Source organism: Hylobates moloch, unplaced genomic scaffold (assembly GCF_009828535.3).
Source record: "Hylobates moloch isolate HMO894 unplaced genomic scaffold, HMol_V3 SCAFFOLD_3, whole genome shotgun sequence".
Classification (NCBI taxonomy): Eukaryota; Metazoa; Chordata; class Mammalia; order Primates; family Hylobatidae; genus Hylobates; species Hylobates moloch.
In genome coordinates, this window is record NW_026652278.1 from 88,674,743 (window position 1) to 88,685,630 (window position 10,888).

The 10,888-nt window shown below is 36.0% G+C and overlaps 1 protein-coding gene across 1 annotated transcript in view; it reads right to left on the reverse strand.

Moving 5' to 3' along the window:
• The window catches only part of ANKRD30A (ankyrin repeat domain 30A), a 207,488-nt gene that overhangs the window by 181,548 nt on the left and 15,052 nt on the right, over window positions 1-10,888 (reverse strand). Inside the window, exons 7-11 of the mRNA XM_058436534.1 lie at window positions 8,068-8,220; window positions 7,695-8,000; window positions 2,588-2,678; window positions 357-385; window positions 186-258 (exon numbers count right to left, since the gene is read on the reverse strand). Of these exons, the coding sequence (XP_058292517.1) occupies window positions 2,668-2,678; window positions 7,695-8,000; window positions 8,068-8,220 (470 nt within the window). The 3' untranslated portion in view covers window positions 186-258; window positions 357-385; window positions 2,588-2,667. The remainder of the gene's footprint in view (window positions 1-185; window positions 259-356; window positions 386-2,587; window positions 2,679-7,694; window positions 8,001-8,067; window positions 8,221-10,888) is intronic.

Sequence of the window (10,888 nt, forward strand, 5' to 3'; positions counted from 1 at the left end):
GTTAGACATGGCCCCTTAACTGATGGCTTTCACAGGGAAAAAGAAACCCTACCTGTCAGGGACCAGAAAAAGTGGTTAGAAAAATTATAAAGATAGTTACAGGAAATAGCATTAGGGATAGAAAGACTATCAAAATATCCAATATTGAAATATTCGTCTTTGCATAGTTAAATTGAAAAACTTACCTGGTCTCAATGTTTGTTCATTCTGCCATTTGAAGGCTTTATTTGGAACAGAGTTTTGCATTTCAACGGCAGGCTAAATGGGTTTGGAATAAAAATGATTAATAAAGAATGTATACTTCACAAAATACAGAGTTAATAAGTCATTCAAAATGAAATCATAAAACTAAATACCTTAAAGTCAGAAGGCTTTTCAGGAAACTCTAAAAAGCAAGAGACTTATTATCAATCATAGGTAAGTATAGCAAAACCAACCACAAATGAATGAGGTAATAGTATCGAACTGAGTCCTCTTGCTCAACTTTGAGAATGATTCCTTTAGGTTTAGGGGCTTTTCTTTTGGTTTGTTTCTTTAGGACACTCACATGACAGAAATACACTGAAGAAAATATACATATAGGTTTCACAGATCATGCAGTTAAGATTTCAAAGGCGAGATTGTGTCTCACGTGTAAAAAGAGTTGATATGAGAAAATAAATGTCAAAGCTGAACATAGAATGCTACACCATATACTTAATGAAACACATTAGAATCATTTATATTATTCTATTCATCATGTTCTTTAATGTGGCCTGTCTTTGGAGAGGTACATAGTTACGATGAGAGTTCAGCTGAATGTAGAATTGACATCTCATCAGTGAAGTATTATGAATTGATCAGCTTGGATAAATACTTAGGTCATTATGCTAAATATAAATATTCATTGTTGTCCATAACATATGGTGTAATCATATGCCTACATTTCCATATCCTCTAGTTTATCCATCTGAATGCTTCCTGATCCACTCATGCAAGAAGATGTATAAAACTCACCATGGAAATAATTTACAATAAGCTTTCAATATTGATATATTTATATAAAAATTAATTGCAATAGATATATTAAACATAAATAAATTTTATGTTAAGTCATCACAATATTTATTTTAAAAAGCAATCTTATTATTCAAGTATAAATTCAATGTTTTTTTAGTTCCTATAAATCATCTGATTTTGTGTGTCGTTAGTCTATAATAAATTTTTATGGAATGGCAATTTTACCAAAACAACACACTTTCTTAAAAATAAAGCCAATGTTCTTAGTTTCAAATATATCCCATTTGAATAAATAACATCAACAAAATATATATTTGTCATGCCTGACTGTAACAGAGAAACCTAATGAGTCACTGTGGTTACCCCAATTCTAGTAGGCCTCCCGCTTCCGGTAGTCTCTGGAGTGCCCACAATCTACTTTCTGGAGTGCAAATAATCTAAACGCATCTGAAGTGAGTTCATTCAACTTTCCTTCTCAGAGTCTCCAGAATTACCTGGCTACTTTCTTTCTTGTTTGTCCCCTGTTATCTGCCTCAAAATACGTCTTCTAAAAAATAAATAAGTAAATAAATAAAAAATAAATAAACCTCTAACTCTGTAGAATTTATTCTTTCCATCCAGCACTCTTTCAAATTTATTTTCTCATCACTTCCTTTCTCCTTGTTTCCTGAGAGTATCTTAAATCTATAATTTCTGTTTATCTTTTTCTTCTTCTTCTCTGCCTAAAAGCTTACTCAGAAATAAAAGCAATATAATGCTTCCTCTTGATCCTGTTATGTCTTGACCTTCTATCCAATTGCTCTTCCTCCACATTTTTCCCATGAAAGGCCTCTCCTCTTGCTACTCAGAGCAAGGTCCAAGGACCACTGGCATCAGCATCGCCTGAGAACTTATTAAAAATTTAGAAACTCAATTGTGCTGAATGACACTGTGCTTTAACAAGGTATTCAGCTGATTTTCTAACGTTTCATAACTTTTGTTCTATACTAAGTGTGTATGACAAATTATGTGGATGCACACCCACACATATATGCTAATACTCACCTTTTGCAAATAAAACACAACTCTGCCTTCTCAGGTAATTCCATCTCTATATGCCTTCCCAGTAGTGAGAAAGACAGGAAAAGTGAGAAAACTTTAGCTATAATTTTCTGACAAGTTTTGGTACTGGAAGATCATTTTATATTCTTGCCATCTTTCTAACCATCATCTAGCTTTCCTTAAAAATTTTTATTTTGCCACCTCTATTATACAAACCTTCTTGTTCCTTCATGAACTCCCTGTACTCTCTCTGTCTTCCTTAGTCTTCATTCCCTTTTTTTACTCCTTTTCTCTTCCTTACTTCCTGACTTTCCTCACATCTTAGAGTATCTTGGTTTCAAAAAATAATTCAGTTCTTTTTTTGCACTCTCTATATATCCTGTTGCCAACACCTGAAAAGATATGTAACTTATCATCATTTTACTCCTCTCTTTTCAATGTTATGTATTTAGTGGGTAATTTCATTTGGCTATTAGACTATATCCATCCTCATGCATTTAGACAAACATATGGTTAAATGACTTTTCAAATAAAAAATGGTTCTTACCTTCTACTTCTCTATTTATATGCTTGAATACATTTTGATAAGTAGACTCAGGTATATACACTTCAACCTTTGTAGAACTCTCAAAGAGACTCTGTTAAAAGTAATATCAATAGATAATTACAAATTTAACGTCATAAGCATCAAAATTCCTAATTAAAATATTTTTTAAACTCAATTTCTGATTTCAAAGGCAATTTGACTTAAAGATAGGCACATATTGAAAATCACAACATTTTGATAGAAAACCTCACGCATGCTATCTAGATCAAAGCTTATCTGTTATCTTCATGTGGCTATTGACTCCGTTGCTGAGCATGAAAAATAAATAACATTGACAAAAATTTTCACTCATCTGCATATTTCAAAAAGTAGCTCACTTAAAAACATCTTACTTTATCTTCCTCACCAAAAATCAAGAAGGCACATCAAACAAGTACAATACACCTGCTACCTGCCATAACACATGTTGGAGTTCAATCAGGCTGGTGGGAAAAAGAGATAGTTATATAAATAGACACAAATCTTCTTAGAAGGCCGATAACTTTGGTAATAGATATGGTTGCAGGCAACCTGATCTTTATCTATAGTTAAACAAGTTAAAGTAGTCATAAAGAAGGCAGAGTAGTTTACCTAGCTAGCTTGTTTACTCATATAATATTAAGACTAACCTTTGATGTACCACAGGTGCTTAAGTGCTTTTTACTCAGGGGTGTTGACTCAAGCTTTTGTTAATTAATCATACTGAATAAATGCGAGTCTGACTAGCTGATCAGGGCCATAGTCACAACTGTTTACAGAACTCAGCAGGGAGTCTGTAAGCCACTCAGACACCCTCAGCTGACTGGCAGAGCAGAATATCTGTGTGTCAGTGTACTTTATTCATCTGTCCCCAGGTCAGGGGTCTGCAAGAGACAGACTCCCTGCAGCTGGTGCCCCCTCCAGAGGGGCGCTGCCGCAAATATATACTGCATTAAACATTGAAAATCTTCATGATTATATAATTATTTAGTGTTAAAAATGATGCATGGCATGAAAAGAATGTTAAGAATAAGTCATATAAAGTGCACTCAGAACATTGTAGAAGCCGCTTTATTTAGGTAAATGGGCTTAGAATAATCAAAATGTTTTTGATAAAATATCTGCTGATGGAAGAAGTACTTGAATAAAATGAAAAAGTAGTAAGGAAAACTTATATTTATGTTATGTTTAAATGAAAGCAATCAAGTATTAGAAAGTCTTTTTTTGTCTATGGACAAATTAGATAAAGTCTACTTGTCTATTGACATCTCATTTCTGTTATCATTGTGCAGCAGGGGCTTGGATCTAAGAGGTCAGGCACTTCCTGTGTCTTTCCACAGCTGTGACCTTGGACTATATCACTATTATTTGATACTTATGTTGCTATAAGCATGGCTACCACAAACGGACTCAAAGAGTTCTATCTGTAAAAATAATTTCTACTTTTTAAAATACTACTCAACCAAATTGTTGTTATTATAGTCCCACTGATTTCCTATTCTTTATGCATGTTTTTCTCCTGAAATGTTCCTTCAGATCTATACTGGACAATACAGATATGTCAATAATTTCCAATCCAAGCATTATCTTTTATGTTTCAAGTTGTACAAAACTGCAGCTTAAACTGTTTTTCTCTGAATCCAATTAAAACTTTTGTACGTCTCAATATACCACTGAGTCATATATTTGCCCAAAGATGGACTCAGAGTAATTCTTTAGCTTTTGGTCAAATTTCACCTCAGAACTCATGTGAATTACTGGTGAATTCTAAGCCTTATTTTTTACACTGTACTACACAAGTGTCTGAAACTAATTCTGAAAATTAGCAGAATTTCACTACCAAGCAGTAATGTACTTAGCACACATATATTTTTTAAGTATTTCTTTTTTTGGAGACAGAGTCTCACTCTGTCACCCAGACTGGAGTGCAATGGCCCGATCTGAGTGCAATGGCACAATCTCAGCTCACTGCAACCTCCACCTCCCGGGTTCAAGTGATTCTCCTGCCTCAGCCTCCTGAGTAGCTGGGATTACAGGGGTGTGCCACCACACCCAACTAATTTTGTATTTTTAGTACAGACAGGGTTTCACCATATTAGCCAGGCTGGTCTCAAACTCCTGAACTCAGGTGATCCTCCCACCTTGGGCCTTCCCAAGTGCTGGGATTACAGGCATGAGCTACCGCACCCAGCCAAGCATGTTTTTAGAAATATCAGAATTTCTTCTGAGCATAGGCAGTGGTAAGAAAACCAAGTCAAAGCCTCTGACTTAATATTTTCACATCACTCAATATTAATATTTTTAGAGAATAACATCAACAATACACAGTACCCAAGAATCACAAGAATATTCTTCATCTTCCTCTTGTTTGGATTCTGATGGGAACCTCTGATCTATAAAAGGTTAATCACAGATACATTCATGAGAGCATTTCTTATTATAAATTTTTAAAACATATACAAATCTATTTTCATTCATGAATCTGTGGACTTTCTTCTACAGCCTGTATATTCTATTGGTAGATAACCACCACCTCTTCTATAGTCAATTGGTTAGAGCTGCAATCTTAAAAATGTAAAAATTAATTTTATATTCATTAGAATGCAAAAAAAATAAAATTTTGATTAATTTGTATTAATTATTTCCTCTAAATTAATTATTTAGAGGAAAGAAGTCATATCCTCTTCTCCCGTGAATCACACTATGTCAGATATTTGCTATTCACTCAGATAACTTTAATTACCTGCCAGCTCTCATTACTTCCTAAGCTTTTATTTTTTAGTATTATTTAGTTCGATTGACTAAGCAATCTTTATTACACATTTCTTCAAAAAAGATTTATCAATAAATAAGATTCTTCAAAATATTAGCTTTTTGATATTAGCAAAATATATGGCCAACCCTTTTAAATTTCAATATGCTATGACAGTATATTTGGTGTGTATGTGTTTTAGATAAATAAGCTTAAAGAACTTGTATTGCATATAAATTAAAAACTGCTTTAATTACAATGAGATAGTATTTCCTTAATGCAACAATATCTTCAGAATCAACTTGTGCCTCCTTGGAGAAACATTACAAATTTAAAGGAAAAATGACTGCCTTAAGTAACTAAATTTCCCACATTTCATAGAATTAAATCAAGGTCCATACAAGGCCCAAGGAATACTGAAAGCCATGAGACGGAAAACAAGTATATAACAGAAATATTCTAAATTCTTCTGAAGTGAATTCACTCAAATTTCCTAGTTAGACACAGCACCTTAACTGATGGCTTTCACAGGGACAAAGAAACCCTACCAGTTATTTTTAAGTTAAAAAAAATTCAGTAAAAGAAATCAAAATAAAATAATGGCAAAGAAAGACCTACATGTTTAAATGTGTAAATTGAGCTTCTGAACTTGATTCTTTTTACCCTGGATGGGTCAAACTTTTATAATAGATTGATACTAGGCCACATATTGGTGACAAAAAAAAAAGACTATAGCATGAACTACTACAAAAGCTTCTTCTTTAAATCTTTTTATGTAATTACCCTCCATCTTTCTTCTATATGAAGGGCCAGCAAACTATAGGCCACAGGCCAAATTCAGCTTACCAAATGGTTTTTTATACAAAGTTTTATTGGAATACAATCTTGCCTGTTTGCTCACACATTATCTATGACTGCTTTCACCCTACAATGCAGAGTTCAATAGCTGTTATAGAGACCACATGGCCTAACATATTTCTTTTTTTTTTAAGATGGAATGTTGCTCTGTCACACAGGCTAGAGTGTAGTGGTAGGATCTCAGCTCACTGCAACCTCTGCCTCCCGGGTTCAAGCGATTCTGTGACTATCCTGCCTTAGCCCCCCAAGTAGCTAGGATTACAGGTGCCCGCCACCACACCTGGCTACTTTTGTATTTTTAGTAAAGACGAGGTTTCACCACATTGGCCAGGCTGTTCTCGAACTCCTGACCTCGTGATCCACGTGCCTCAGCCTCCCAAAGTGCTGGGATTACAGGCGTGAGCCACCGTGCCCAGCGGCCTAACATATTCCCTATCTGTCACTTTACAGGAAAAGTTTGCCAATCTCTGCCTTAGACCATAACAGGTATGCCCTGATACTCAAATCTAATCTTGTGACTCCCCTGCTCAAACTTTTCCAATGAATCCCTGCAGAAAACATTGCTGGCTTCCTATGCATAGACATTATTTATTCTTTCTTGATGCAGAAACACAAGTTTCTTTAGATACTCAGTATTCCATTACCCCAATCCCATCTCAAAAAGAGAAATCATTACTCTAAGCTAATCACAGTAATTACATTTGCTTTCCTAGTGACTGGTTTAGATATGAGCATGTGGGGTAATCTAGTCAATAAAATGTTACAGGAAGATTACTGCAAGCTTCCAAGTTTTCTCCCTATTTAAAAGAAACGTGAACAAAAGCAGCCCTTCCAGCCTTTAAATATTGTCTTGAGAGAGCATGATTATTGGAGCTGTTGCTAATTAACCAACCAAAAGTGGGATCCTGGCTGGGCACGGTGGTTTCACGCCTGAATTCCCAGCACTTTTGGAGACCAAGGCGGGTATATCATGAGGTCAGGAGTTTCAGTCTGGCCAATATAGTGAAACCCCTCCTCTACTAAAAATACAAAAAATTATCCAGGTGTGGTGGCGGGCACCTGTAATCCTAGCTACTTGGGAGGCTAAGGCAGGATAGTCACATGAACCTGGGAGGCAGAGGTTGTAGTCAGCCGAGATCACTCGTGCCACTGCACTCCAGTCCAGGCGACAGTTCGAGACTCTGTCTCACAAAAAAAAAGTGTGGTCCTATGATATCCCTGTACCACCAAACAACTTTGGTTCCTATGGTTTTAGCCATTGTGAGTTAGTTCATCTAGTATTTACGGCCAGAAGAATTGTGAGAATTTTTCCAGGGCCTACAGAATAAGAGCTACTTATTCCTATACTATTAAAAAGTGTTGACTAAGCTCACCTTATTTAGATATTCAAGTCATTCCCAACTACTCCCATATCACACTTTTTTCACTAGGGAACCTGAAGTGCCAATAAACCTTACAAAGTTCGCTCAAGCATCTTACCATTGGTACTTGCTTTTGTAGATGATTCTTTTGTAGGACATGCAATCATCTTAGATCTTCCTTTTCCCAAAACTTCAGTTTTATTAGATGTTACTCTTGCCACACATCCTGTCTTTACAGGTGTTTCTTTTTTCTCCCATGCGATCTTCCTAGGTCTTCCCGTAAATTTCTCAGATGTTTCCTTTGCGGGCCTCGTGATTTCCCTAGGTGTTTCTTCTGCTAACTGTTCAAACTTTCCAGACGTCGCTTTCTCCAAACATTGAATTTTGTCAGATGTTCCCTCCACCAAGGGTGCAGCCTCATCAGGTGGTTTTTTCCACCAAGCTTTCAGCTGTGTCAGATGTTCCCTCCACCAAGGGTGCAGCCTCGTCAGGTGTTTTTTCCACCAAGCTTTCAGCCGTGTCAGGTGTTCTTTCCGCCAAGGGTGCAGCCTCGTCAGGTGGTTTTTCCACCAAGCTTTCAGCTGTGTCAGGTGTTCTTTCCGCCAAGGGTGCAGCCTCGTCAGGTGTTCCTGCAGATGTTCCTTCTGCCAAACACACAATCTAGTTAAATTTTCCTTCTACTAAATATAATCCTCCTGACTCTTCACCTGGCAAACTTCTACTCATTCTGTATGCTTTCCTTAAATACTACCAAACTTTTCTTTTCTCTTTTTTTTTTTTTTTTTGAGACAGAGTCTCACTCAGTCATCCATGCTGGAGTGCAGTGGTGTGATCTCAGCTCAATGCAATTCAAGTGATTCTCCTACCTCAAGCGATTCTCCTACCTCAGCCTCCCAAGTAGCTGGGATTACAGGCGTGGGCCACATCACCCAGCTAATTTTTCATATTTAGTAGAGACGGGTTTCACCATGTTAGTCAGGCTGGTCTCAAACTCCTGAGCTCAAGCAATACATCTGCCTTGGCCTCCCAAAGTGCTAGGACTACAAGAGTGAGCCACTGTGCCTGGACACTACCAAACTTTTTAAAGCTTTAATTCTTCACCTTGGATATAAAATGTCTGACACATGCTGAATACAGTAATGACATAATAAGTAATAATTATAAGCTTCCAAAGAGTTTCTGGCACTGAGTAAGCACTAAATAAAGTAATAAATAATAAAAAAGGATGATAATAACAAGAAAAATGCTTCATACCTTAATAAAGTAGTAAATAATAAAAAATGACCATGATAATAACAAGGAAGATGCTTAGTACCTTAAAGATACCTGACAATTATTTGTTAAGTGGACAAGTGGATAAATGAATAAAAAACATTTTTTAGGAAATTCTGTTGGAAAAATGCAGAAATTCAATAAGGACAGCTTTACTGTTTTATGAGCACCTTAAAGACCCAAACTATAGGTATTCTATCTTTGTCTCCTGCAACTTGCAAAACCTAACTTATAGAGGTCCTTTAATCAAGATATAATAAATTAAAGATGTGCTCATATAGTTCATATTGCACAATGCATTATGTCACATTTAGGTATCACAGTGGCATTTTTGTTATTATGAAAAATTTTTGTAACTTTATTTTAATTGGTTGAGCCTAGAGTTAAGCTACTTGAATACTTATAATGATAATATTTTAGCTATTAGAAACAGAGTATCTTGTTGTAACAAATTACTATTAACACACAAATTATCCAGCAGACAGAACAACATATCTTGTTCTAATGAAATAAATATATCTTATTTGGTTTCAACTTAGAGGAAATGAATTTGATAATTGTGAGACCTTGTTGGTACAACGCTATGTAACATAACCTGCGCTTCTCAACACAGAATTGCTTTTCTGACTTCTGCATTCAGTAAGTATCTTTGGAAAATAATTTCCTATTGGTACTGAAGCACCCTGGCTAAGTTTTGTAATTCTTATTGACATTTGTTTATGGTGCCAGGAAAGTATTATTAAGTTTCAAATTCTAAAGATAGTTACTTTTTCAGTGACACAAGTCACTATGTCACACAGCTGATCCTTGAATATGGGTTTTCACTGTAGGAGCCCACTAACATACAGATTTTTCTTTTCCTTTGCCACTGCAAGACAGCAAGACAAATCTCTCCTCTACTCAACATGAAGGCAATAAGAATTAAGACCTTTATGTATAAATAATTCACTTCCACTCAACAGTGAATATATTTTTCCTTCTTAGAAAAGTTTCTTTCCTCCAGCTCACTTTATTGTAAGAATACAGTATATAGTACATATAAAATAGAAACTATGAGTTAATTGACTGTGCTTTCAGTAAGGCTCCAGGTCAACAGTAGACTACTAGTAAAGTTTAGGAGGAGTCAAAAGAAACAGATTTTCGTATGAAGCAGATTTTCAGCTGCATGGGGGATCAGCACCCTAACTCTCATATTGCTCAAGACTCAACTGTAATTAATTATCATTTACTAAATGCAAACAACTTATTGTAAAAATTAGAGACCAGAGGTTCAATACCAACCTGGGCAACATAAGGATACCCTGTCTCTACAATCAATCAATCAATCAATCAATCAATAAAACCGTGTTTCTTCATAGGTTATTGTGAGAGTTCAGTCACGCTGGTGAGAAACATTTTAATATGAAGTTATAGGACATAGACACAAATCTTCTTGGAAGGCCAGAGGGTTTTGTAAAAGTCTCAAGATACGGTTATGGCTGAAAGCAGCCTAATTCTTACCTTGCATAAATAGCTTAAAGTGGGTACAAAGGAAGGTAGAGTAGTTTATCTAAATAGCTTGTTTACTTATGTGGTCTTAAGACTAACCTTTGATCACCCATGGGCAGGATGGCTCTCTGGGGTCGGGACAACCAGGTTAATTACCCACGGGTGTGTTGACTCAAAGCCTTTGTCATTAAAACTTTACTAATAAATGCCCACAAGGCCAGCTAGCCAGGGCTGTGGCTGCTGACTCTTTACAGCACCTTCCTTGGTGTCTGTAATCAGCTCGGAATCCTTGCTGCTCTTTCACTGAATATCAGTATCTGGTTATGTGTCTCAACCGTCTGCAGGACAGACCCCCACAGGTTATAATATTCAAATGTTGGTGACAAAATCTCTCAGCATTTGCTTGTCTGTAAAGTATTTTATTTCTCCTTCACTTATGAAGCTTAGTTTGGCTGGATAGGAAATTCTGGGTTGAAAATTCTTTTCTTTAAGAATGTTGAATATTGGCCCCCACTCTCTTCTGGCTTGTAGAGTTTCTGCTGAGAGATCAGC